Source organism: Cryptomeria japonica, chromosome 9 (genome assembly GCF_030272615.1).
Source record: "Cryptomeria japonica chromosome 9, Sugi_1.0, whole genome shotgun sequence".
NCBI classification, from domain to species: domain Eukaryota; kingdom Viridiplantae; phylum Streptophyta; class Pinopsida; order Cupressales; family Cupressaceae; genus Cryptomeria; species Cryptomeria japonica.
Genome location: NC_081413.1, coordinates 383,933,261 through 383,945,926, shown reverse-complemented (window position 1 = coordinate 383,945,926; position 12,666 = coordinate 383,933,261). Strand labels below are relative to the sequence as shown.

At 36.7% G+C, this 12,666-nt stretch overlaps 1 protein-coding gene across 1 annotated transcript in view; it reads left to right on the top strand.

The window, feature by feature from the left end:
- Positions 1–1,132: 1,132 nt before the first annotated feature.
- LOC131072730 (uncharacterized) overlaps positions 1,133–12,666 on the top strand; it is a 71,294-nt gene continuing 59,760 nt past the window's right edge. Inside the window, exon 1 of the mRNA XM_058008996.1 lies at positions 1,133–1,697. Coding sequence (XP_057864979.1) covers positions 1,384–1,697 — 314 coding nt within the window. The 5' untranslated portion in view covers positions 1,133–1,383. The remainder of the gene's footprint in view (positions 1,698–12,666) is intronic.

The following is a 12,666-nucleotide window of genomic DNA, read 5'->3' as shown; positions in this document are numbered from 1 at the left end:
ATGTTCGGTTGAGTTGATTAGCCGACCTTGGGAGACTTTGCATATGTGAGGATGATATAAATAAGAGATAATTTGTTGGGGATGATGTGGGTGTTGTGCGTGGTGTATGTGTGAAAGAAAGTGAAATGCGGTGAAGGTGTGTGAAAGAGCATCTATCTCTCTGATTATTTGATGACTAGTGTTTAAGTTGGTGAAAAGTGTTGAGTATTGTGAACTTTCACATGCTAGCTACCAAAAGTAGTGAGCCGAATGTATCTATAGATCTTGCGGTTGCAAAAATGCATCAGTGGTGGAATCTTTCTCTTTTATTCTTCTTCATTTTGGTAGTGAGCCTCTCTTTATTTCTCTTGGGCAGTGAGCCTTTCTTTATAAAAAATCACCTTAACCAGTGTCACCTTAACAAGTGTTCATATATTGAGAATAGGTTCTCCATGGTTTTTCCCACAGTAGGGTTTTCCACATAAAATTTGGTCTCTCATTGTGTATGGTGTGCTCTAATTTTTCATGCTCATATGTTTTTGTGGATTATGTGTTAAAGTTAAGTTGTTGCATATTTGATTTAAGAAATAGTTTTAAGATTTCTATACAACTAATTCAACCCTTTCCTCCCCAACCACCCCCTACCCCCCTCCCTCCCTCAGTTGTCTTGTGCATTAGAATATTCAACAACATATAGAGATATCATTGGTGAACCTTTTTTCTGCACATCATTGGTGAAGTTTGATGGGATATGGGTACTTCTAGACCATGTTGAAGTTGATCCTCATGGGTATCCTTCTTCTTTCCCTCTTGTTTTAGACTTAGCTTCATTGAAAGAATCTTCAAATGCGAAATAACGGTTCCAAATCCACAAAGGTTTTATTTGAGAAAGATCTTCTTTATCATAACATATAATTTTGTTCTCTTCTTTCTATCAGATGAGGGTTGATAGTTTTCCCTTCCTTTTGATCTTGTTTTCTTATTGCATATTGGCATAGAGGGTTGCCAATTTTCTCTCTCATTTAATTTTGTATTATCTTATATATAATCAGTATTATATATATATATATATATATATATTCAAACTTCAACCTTTTGCTATTTACCATTGACCTAAATATTATTCCGATTCCACTAAACCAAAATACAAAACAACATATTCTGCATGCCTACGCTTCTTTAGACATTCTCCTGATTGAAACTCAGGGTTATATGGAAAAATATAGGCCAATCAATCGCTAATCTTGGCCACCGGCAAGGAGAAAGAAAGCGGAGGCCCACAAGTAGCCAACATTTTCTACGCATCTCGCCGTAAACAGACGGCGCTGGGCTGGAGTGGGCTGCTTTTGCTTTTGCTTCCGCTTCTGCTTCTGCTTCTGGGGTTTTGTGGTAAGAACCGAAAGGATGCAGATCTTTGTCAAGACAGTGAGTGGGAAGACCATAAGCCTGCAAGCGGAGAGCAGTGCCATTGATATTGAGTATGTCAAGGGACAGGTGCAGCAGATGGAGGGAGAAGAGTGTGCTGCAATCAAGTGCAGGAGGAGTCGCAATGGTATTTTTCATGTGGAGATGTTGGGTAGGATGCGTGGAGGGACAATGATAAAAGTAAAAACTCTCACAGGAAAGGAGATTGAGATTGATATCGAGCCAACTGATAGCATTGAGAGAATTAAGGAACGAGTCGAAGAAAAGGAGGGCATACCACCTGTGCAACAGAGGTACCACTTTGTCATCATTTAAATTATCCATCTATTTAATAATTCTATGTTTTATTGAATTTTTGGGCTTTTTGGAGAAAACTATGTTGTAAATTTTTAACATCCACGTTTGGGATCTTATTCTGTTGAACTCCAATGTTTGCTGATCTTAGTCAAATAGTTCTCTTTTTCATCATGGTTGTATATCGAACTTGGCGTTTCCTTCACGTGTGTGGTCTCTGGTCCGATTCCTCGTACTATATCCCTCCTCAGTATGCGCCGTATACTATATTGATTTGTTGCCTGCTTCATTTTGTCAGATATCAAGATATACCTAACTTAGTAGAGCTTTGCTCTTGCAATTGTATGTATGATTTAATGAGTGTATTTATCTACTAATCATGGTACTACTCCACCTGTACGGGCGATGTATAGACATATACACACAAACAGTAGCTTCTCTTAATTTTGTTTTACGCAATGTCAGCTTTAGTAATATATGCAGTTTCTTTTGCATATTGCTTCTGTACGGAGTGAAATGAAAATCTTCTGCCAAACATGAGTGTTTTTTTCCACACGTAGCTGCTGTTCTCCTATATTCTAATCAGGGATACGGATTCTTAAGAGAAAAGATACTGATAAAATTATGCAGAATAAGCAATGCTAACAAGAAAGGAAATAATGACATACTCATGTTATAACACAATTATTTAACTTGGTAAACTTGTGCAGCGGAAAAAAAAACCTCAGTCAGAACGGCTCTCACTCACCGTATTAACTGTTTACAATACAATAAGATATCTCTCCCGTCCTTGTTCTTTTAGCACTAACTTGTGTAGAAGTACCTGACCAATTTTTTTTCCCCTTTTCCCAATTTTCAGAAATTAGGCATTTTGATTTTATCTAACAGTTATCATGTATTCACCGAAGAGGGTTCTCTGGTTTGCAATGTTCATATGACACATAAGTTTTTTCCAGAATTTGTTTAACTATACATTAACATAATAACTTAGAAATTTTTTTACACATATTCACTACGCACCCATACAAGTGGTAACCATATTGGAATGATTTATCACAACTGTCCATAATTGCAAACACATAAAATATATTTTGCTGACCTGTTTACAACAGTTTCAACAGTCAAGTAGATTGAGTACGGAGTATTACAATTTACAATGACAGAGGCTTTCCAACTTCTAATCGATCGCCTGTGTAGAGCAAATTCAACTTTCAACAGTCAAGTTCGATTGAGTATGGAGTATTACAATTTCCAAAGACAGAGGCTCCCCAACTTCCAGCGATTGCCTCTGTACAGCAGCAACCTCCTTTAAATGTTAACGCCAACCTTCCCAATCTGCAAACAAGTGCCTCATGCCAATCTTTACAGTTATCTCAGCCAACGAATAGGAAGGAAATATTTACCAGTTCACATGCCTTGCTAGAATGAAACTTCATACTGTTCAAATCTGTCTATATATTGTCAAGACCCATTTAATTTGTTACCAATGCTGAAAGAATCTGAAATGTGCGCTAGCATTACTAGAATACTCACGATTGGTGTCCAAAGGCTCACACCAACTGCGGTCACAATCTCCTATGCTTAGCAAATGAGAATCGCCCCTCAATCTTGAAGTGTCCAGCAATAAGAGGATCCCATGTCCCACAAATTCTGTCAATACATCTCATATGCTGTTAAAATACCATGAAATTTGTCAATAGTCGTTTGATCAAGGTCAGCCATCTCCTCAACTGCAGAAAATTTTGCATCAAATCTTAATGGTAGAGACCTTAAGATTTTCTGTATGACAATATTATCATCAATTGTTTCTCCTAAACCTTTGAGAGAATTGACCACTTCATCAACCCTTAGGAAATAAGCTGCAATATTCTCATCCTCTTTTATTTTCAGACTTTCGAACTACATTCTGTGGGTCTGAAGCTTAGCCTTTTTCACCTTTTCATCTCCTTCGTAAGCATTTTTCAGTTTATCCCACAGCTTGAGCACTATCACAGTGCATGACTTTCATGAACTCAGATTCAGATAATCCACAAAGTATGGCATTCATGTCTTTAGCATTACTTTCAAATACTCTCTTTTCATCAGGAGTAGATGGTGGATTTTGAGGAGGCGTGTAGCCGGTTGACACTGAATTCCAGATATCAAACCCAAGTGACATTAGGTAAGCTCTCATTCTGACACACCAAAAGGCATAATTCGCTCCATCAAATAGAGGAGCTCTATTCGTTGCCAATCCTTCTAAAGCACTCATTTTCGAAATCCAACAGAATCGACCTTCAGGCTTTTAAGCTTAACTAGAAGGTACTTGCTCTGATACCAATTGTAGGGCACGCAGGCCATGCTGAGAGGGGGGCGGGGGGCGGTGAATCAGTATTGCAATTTTAAACCAACTAATAGCAATTGAAAACAAAGTGAAGCAAAGATCTGAAAATGCAAACAAATGAGTTCTCGTGGAAAACCCTTTCTGGTGAAAAACCATAACATTAAAATACTTTCATTAACTTGAATGGGCACCAGCCCAGATTACAAAGCAATAACAGAGAGCTCCAACTCTCCTCTCAGCACCAACTGAGGAACAACAAAGGCACCAACCCTTATACTAAGAGCACCAACTCCAACATCTATTTCCAAAGATTTCAAGACAAGCCAACACGTTCAGGCCATTACAAATCTTCCTCTCTTATATACAGAGTCTGCATGTCTACACTCAGATTTTTAAAAAGAACTTCCAGATTATTCCAGAACACCTCTCGCTGCAGAGAAGATGTTTAAATAACACTTTTCAGTCACCAACTCAGATCAACAACAATCTGAAACAAATCATAGTCTTCTCAGGACAAAAGATTTTGATTCAAGGCAATCTCCAGCACTTAAATGATCACAGCAAAACCATCCCTCTAAAGAGTACGAAATTTGCCCAGCAGTCTCTATACCATCTCCTCTCAAGAAACATCAACTGAACACACCAATACACAGGCGCAATACTTCCACCCAACACACTATTTTTTTAATGGCACCCAGGTTGTATATAACCACACAGTATTTACACAGAAAAGCTTATTTTAAATCATCTATACCAGCGTACTGCTATCCACACAAATTCTTTTTCAGTTCATGTATTAAAAAACCTCCATATTATATCGTACACCTACAAAACCGATTCTTGTATGCTACAAACACATTAAAATAACACGACTTTGAGACCGCACTTTTCATCATTCCACACCTATTTTTAACCACAATTCTTTTACTTAACACATCACCATAAAAGAGAAGCACGATGTGAAGCAGCCCCCCCAAAACTGATATGGAAATCCATTCAGTACAAAATAATAAAGAGAATCAGAATTTTTGCAGACATGTCTACAGCCAAAAGCATGCACACCAATAAACTTAAGCAGCTCCTGAAAAATAAATCCGTAATCATCAACCTCCCAAAACGATGCCATCCACAATTAAAAAATCTGAAACCGCAGCCCATAAAAATGTATATGAATTTAATTAGGCTCCACAAACTTTATAACGGCAGCCTTTAATAAAATCTCCTTGCCCACGATATGAAAAAGGAAAATTATATTTGAAGCCGTCAGTCCTAAACATAGCATGTGTAAAGGAGTCTCACGGAGGTGGTAAAGAATTAAAGTGCCAGCTGTAGCTAACAATCGAATCTAGAAGAAAAGTCAGCCTCTTCACATAACCCCCAAAAGCTTTAGACATACTTCGATTGGAAAAAGATATTAACAACTTTTTGACTATTCAAAGGATGACATGGCACATGATATGACTAAGCAGCTGATAAAAAGACAAGTAAGCATCCAACTAGCTGAAGCTGACAGTCAGACACCTGAAGCAGCCAACCAGGCAGCTCAAGCAGCTCAACCAAAATCGAGAAAATTTAATGAATAAACAGTAGCTCAAAAAACACTTCAAACTTAGTTCAATAGAATTATGAGCAAACCTCTAGCTTGAAAGACATAGGCTTGACAAAAGCCACTTGACATCAATGACAAAATGTCTAACAAAAAATAAAGTCAAGCACAAAACAAATCCTTGTGTCAGAAATCGTCTCCTCTGGGGTTTCCTTATTCAAGTGTACTGCTGGCAACTTAAGGAAATAATGCACCAAACGATATCAACCTTTCATTTGAGTATATGTATTAATGTTATATTTTATTTATTTTGTTAATAATATGTATGTATAATATATGTTTATTTTTAAATATTTTAATTTATTATATAACCCATAGAAAAGGAACATTACACTTTTGTCCTAGAACTATACTTGAACAAACCTATTCAATCTCGACAAGGCCAATACCATTTTCTAAATTCCTCGAGAGTGTTCCGAGATTTAATATTTTAAATCACCTTTAAAAAAATAATAATCCTTATTGCTTCTCAAAAGTGACTTTGTTTAATTATGTAACATTTCCAACACTTTGGTCACTTTTACATCTACCTTATAAATGATTAATTTAAGTTGTCTTTTAAAATTTTTTATTTTTCAACAACTTACAATTAATTATTTCCCGCACAACCAGCTGCAAGTACGGAAAATGCAGAAATAGTTTGGAAGAGCTCACCCGAGAGTTGACTTGCTAAAAATAGGCACTTTCCTCCAAGCTGTTTGGAATGCACTCAACACATTGAAACTGCTCCTAGAAAGCACCAATGGAATCAACAAAATCCAAAAACTCGATGTGCCAATAATTGAACTCCAAACCAATAAGGATGTCATTCTCCTAGAAAGTTGGAGTTCACTATGAATTCTGGATGAGGGCAAAAGAGGGAGACTACAAATTGCTGCTTTGAATCCTAAGCCATGAGTGAGTATTTATAGGCACATTAGTACATAAAACCACTAAGCAGTATTACAATACAAAGGGTATAAACTATGGTCAAAAGCCATCCATGGCTTCTCATATTCCCATACATGATGCATCTTATTTCACACATGACCTTTCACATCCCCACATGACTCATGTTCTATCGATGATTCCTCATGTTCCATAGTTGGGCCACCAGTACAAATGGTGTGGTGAAGTATGCCACATAGATTCTTCATGTTCAATACATGATGCATCACATTTCACACATGACCTTTCACATCCCCACATGACTTCTCATGTTCTATAGATGATTCCTCATGTTCCATGGTCGGGCCGCCAGTAGGAATGGTGTGGTGAAGTATGCCAATCTTTGAAAACGTGCCACCAAAACTCCTTATAGACAATGCAAATGCTTTCTCAAATTTGGGGTATTTTCTTTGCAAATTTTGTGTTGTGTTGATTAGGTTCTATCCTAAATTGGTTTGTTTATTCCTTAGACATTGTCTAGTTTTGGTTAAGTTAAAAAAAATCTTTTACTATGGTTGCCAATTGCTCTTTCAAGCATAGGGTTTCCAACAAAAATGTAAATCTTTGAATTGACAACTAAATAATGTTCCAAGTGTTTTATGCCACTTTATTCACAGATTTGTATATTGGCTTGGCTTGTAATCTCGCTTTGTCGGAATGCTTGCTTAAAGGGCATGATGATTGGGAATAGATTGTTAGACACTCATAAACTATGTCAACCAGTAATTAAGGTGTCTAAATGCCTAGTCAAAATTAAAGTGCTTTGTTAAAGTGGATTTACTTAATGAATCAACACATCTTGACCCTTGATCTTCTTCAACTTGTTAGATTAGATGAGGACACATCATACGTTGAGGGCCTCACTATTGGAAAGAGAAAGCCTTTAATTGACCATTGTGCTGTTGACAAGGGTGTTGAGTTGTGGAGAGCAAATTGATGCAGGCTGTTGACATTCATTGGGCTGGGTGGTTGTGATAATGTCATGTGCAATCGTGGATTTGGTGTAAGTTGCAAAGGCTTTGATTTGGTATGTGTCTTTGCATAATATTTTGAATATTGAACCTTTAAATAGGTGAATAGGTGCTTTGGTTGGGCATTCAAATATAATGGAATGAGACCCATTTGAGGAGAAACAATTATTTCTTAGTTGTTGATCAAGATGAGGTCTATTGCTACAACCTTGCCATGTATCTAATGAGGGCTCCATCTAGGGGGCATGTATCACTTGATTGTTTATTTTTTATATATGAATCCAAGGATACTTTAAAAGTTTGACTCTTAGGTTAAAGAGGATGTGTAAAGTCTCAAAGAGCAAATTGGCATGTCATTAATCTTATTGAATTGGGTCGTTGTGATTTTGCCATATAGCAATGGTTGGCTTGGGCTAAGTTGAAAAGGCATTGATAGGTATTTAGGTATTTGCATAATGTGTTGAAAAGGGAACCTTTGAGTAGGCAAACAAGGGGCTTTGATTGAGCATCCAAAGCGTATGAAATGAGACCCATTTGCGAAGATGCAAATACCCAGTAGTTGTTGATCAAGATGGGGTTTATCGATATTATCTTGCCATGTATGTAATTAGGGCCTCATTCAGTGTGCTCATTTCACTTGATTCCATTCACATTTATGTTTCCAAAGATATCTTCGAAAGTCCAAATCTCATGTCAAAGAGGATTTATAAATTCTTGGAGAGAAAATTGACACAAGTTGTTGATCTTTGTTGAGTGGGATGGTTGTGATTATGGTAGGCAAGGGGATTTGATTGGGCTTTTAGAGATTATGAAATGAGATCCATTTAAGGAGAAGTGAATACTTGTTAGCTATTTGATCAAGATGAGGTATACTTGTACAATTTTGTTGTGTACCTAATGAGGGTCCTACCTAAGGACGTGTGGCAATTGTGTATTTGTGTTATGTTACCTAGGGTATCTTCAAAAGTCTGAATCTCTAATAAAAAGAGATATGTAAGGAGTTCGATTGCTTTGATTGGGTATTTAGGGATTCTAAAAAGTGACTCGTTGTTATTCACATAATCACCATTGGTTGGTTCTCACCAAGGGATGATGTGTTGCTTAATCATGTATTCACACTTTTATTTAGACATGAAATTCAAATCTCTAAATAGGTCAATGAAGGGGTTTTAATCCTTTGATTGACTATTCATCGATAGTAAAAAGTGACCATAGAGCTAAGGCTGAATGTACACACTAGTGATTTGTTGTGATTGAATGGACCAAATTTTGCCATATATGGAAATGGACCTCATCAAGTGAGCTTGGAATGCTATGATCAGAGGTTCAAAATTTTGAGAAATTTGACGCGGGTGAATCTCTAAATAAGCAAATGTGAAATATACAACAATGTAGGAAAAACTGATAAAAGGACACAGAGAATGATGTAGGGAAAACTGATAAAAGGAAATTTAACTAAAAAGACATATAGAATGATGTAGGAAAAACTGATAAAAGGACATGTTGATGCGTGTTTATGCACATGCAAGCATTGGAATAAAATACCAAAGTACTTTACCCTCTCTTGAACAAAATCACCTCAGATGCTAAGGATAAGATCAACTAAAATGATTCCAAGGTTTCTACAGTCAGGTCTTGACGAGTGGGTAACTCAATGGTCGATGTGAATTGCTGTTTTCACTTGGGGACTTACACAATTGTTCGAATTAACTTTGCTTATCATGAATATGGAATGGGTGTGCTGATAACTTAGGATTTGGCAATGGAGTTCTTGACTCAATTCCAACAAGACTTTCTAAAAAAGTGGCAAATGGGAATAAAGTTAAGGAAATCTATTCTAAGCCTAGGAATGTTGGAAATGATGAACAAATTTAGTGGAATCAAACCAGGCAAGGTCTCACCATCAAGTGGAACAGATTTTGACACGAGCTTAGTGCAATCATCTAAGGTTTATTTCATAGATTTTCAAATTACTACCATCAAACATTGAGACCATCCAAGTTGATGCATATCAATGGACGTATAATAATTGAAGTTAAGCTTGCATAAATTTCCAGTTGACCACGCACGGGGCACTTACAATCAGCAAGAGGCTAGTGGTATGGATTAATAGATTCCACACAAATATACTCAACAATTTTTTTATTCAATCTAACAAACATTGAAAGCAAATTCTAATCTAAAATTCTAATCTAACTTGGAGGAATTGAGAACCTTGAATGCAAAACAACACTTAAACAAAATCACCATCAAGTCGAACAATGATTTATATTCAAAAGCTGCAGCATATACCAACAATTCTACAAAATCTCTCTCTTACAAATGAGAGGCAATGCGGTATATATAGAGTCTCATACAAAATGGATGGCCAAGATTAAAACTAAATCAAGGGCCAAGATCATGCCAACAAAGCCCTAGAGTTGCCCTAATTAGGGTTTACATAAAAAATGGTGCCACCAACATATGGCCCAATAGAAAGATACCTAGTCACCAAATAGGGAATCTTCTAGAAGATTCTGTCCTGCATCTTTTTCTCTCAGCATAATCCAAGAATCTAGCCAATACAGAATCTAACTCCTCTATGGAAATGCTGGGTAAGGTATCCCACTGTAAGTCAATCACGTCCAATGCATCCTGTAAAGTTATTTCAATTTTAATTAAAGAACAAGTTATGAACTATGAATGCTATATATGGATATGAGGAATTATGTCAATGTCTAATAATTCTGATTTTTATCTGCAGGTTTGAAGGAGAGAGATCATTTAATATTTTCTATGTCTTCTCCAAATGAATTCAATTGGCATATATATCATTTAGGCAACCGGTCAATTGGTGTATTGACCGGTCATGCCTTTTAGGCATGACCGATCAATGCACCCATTGATCGGTGCCTTTACAATTATACCATTAACACAATGCTGATTATCGGTTCAAAAACCCCCGATAGCATATTGTAATATCATAATATAATTAATGAATCGGTTCATATAAACACCGATGATTCAAAGTGCACGATGAATATAATCCAACCGGTGCATTTGTTAACCAATGTTAATGCCAAATGAAGCGGTGTATTCATTAAACCCGATAACAAATATGCTCGATATAATTAAGCCCGATTATCATATGCAATATAAATCAGACATGAAGCATGTAGATAAATAACAGAACAAGGAAGGTTAGGAAGATCTTATCTTGCATAAGCTACCATGCATTAACACTCCCTCTTAGCTTTGGAAGATAGATAAGGCAACCTGCATCACATTTCCTTTTCATAACTAAGATAATGTCTGTCAGCAAAAATCATTTATACATGAGAAGTACCATCAAGACATATGATACAAAATAGAAGAACATCACTTGAGCATGTGACATAAAGTATTATTTTAACATGTGATAAAAGTAAGAGAATCATCACCTGATCATGTGAGAAATCACCAAAACATGTGATCTGTAAGATTCATCAAGATATCACCTAACACATGATATCGGTATTGCCTAACACGCAATACTTAAGGATAAGTCTATGAGAAAGGTTAGTTTCTCATCATATCCAAGTTGTGATAAGTGCAATAACATTTATAAATGTTTATCACAACATAGTCATGGCACATCCATGACTTACCAGAGATCCAACATGATCAATGGTTGAGATATCACCTACACGTGATATCAGTATTGCCTAACACGCAATACAAGGATAACCATATGAGAAGTGCTTAAGTTCTCATCATATCCAAGTTGTGATAATGCAATAACATTTGTACAAATGTTGTATCACAACATAGTCATGGCACATCCATGACTTACCAGTGATCCAACATGATTACTGGTTTGACTATCATAAGATCGTCACCTTATGATGTCTACATACAAGTGTTCAGTATCTGAGAGATCGTCACCTCTTAGATATGAACACAGGTGGCAAGAAGCCAAGAGATAGTCCAAACATGACAAAGAAGTTTACACCTTAAACATCTTAAATATATGTAAGTATAGATTACAAAGCAGATTACCTTTCTATCATACCTAAACCCTTTCTGAAGTGATCAACCTTCACTCTGGAAAGTGGTTTGGTCAGAATATCTGCAGTCTGATCTCCTGTACACACATATTCTAACTTTATCACATTCCTGTCAACCATATCTCGTACATAGTGATATGGAATCTCAATATGTTTGGACCTGTCATGAAATACTGGATTTATAGAGAGTTTTATACAGCTTTGATTATCACACTGAATGACTGTAGGTTTCATAGGTTCTCCAAATAATCCCACGAGCAATTTCCTTAGCCATACTGCTTCTCGGGCAGCCATTGAAGCTGCAATATATTCAGCCTCTGTGGAACTCTGAGCTACTGAAGATTGTTTTCTGCTGATCCAGGATATCATGGCTGACCCTAAACTGAAGCAGCACCCTGAAGTGCTCTTTCTGTCAGTCACACTGCCAGCCCAATCTGAATCTGTAAATCCATGTAGATCTATGTCAACCTTTTCATATTTAAGACCAAGCTTTAGGGTACCTTGTAGATATCTCATTATATGCTTTACTGCAACCAGGTGTATCTCCTTAGGTTCACACATGAACTGACTTAAGGCATTAACAGCATAGCAGATATCTGGCCTTGTATTTACTAGATACATCAGGGACCCAATCATCTGCCTGTATTGAGTGGGGTCAGTAGGTCTTGATTCTGCTGCTGCTTCTTTAAGTTTATGGAAGTTGGTTTCCATAGGAGAGGTCATGGGTCTGCAGTTTAGCATTCCAAATCTTGTCAATATGTCCAAGGTGTACTTCCCTTGGTTCAGTACAATATTATCAGAATTCTGCCATACTTCCAATCCTAGGAAGTAATGAAGAAGCCCCAAGTCTTTCATATCAAATTCTGTGGATAGATCTTTCTTGCATTGATCTATTAGGTGATCATCTCCTGTAATTAATAAGTTATCAACATATAAAATTAATATTAACATATCACCTTTATTTCTTTTGAGGTAGAGATTAGGATCTGCATCATTCTTAGAGAAACCCAGCTTTGAGAGATAGGTGTCAATTCTTTCATACCAAACTCTGGGAGCCTGTTTGAGCCCATAAAGAGCTTTCTTGAGTCTACACACATGAGACTTTGCATCATGAAT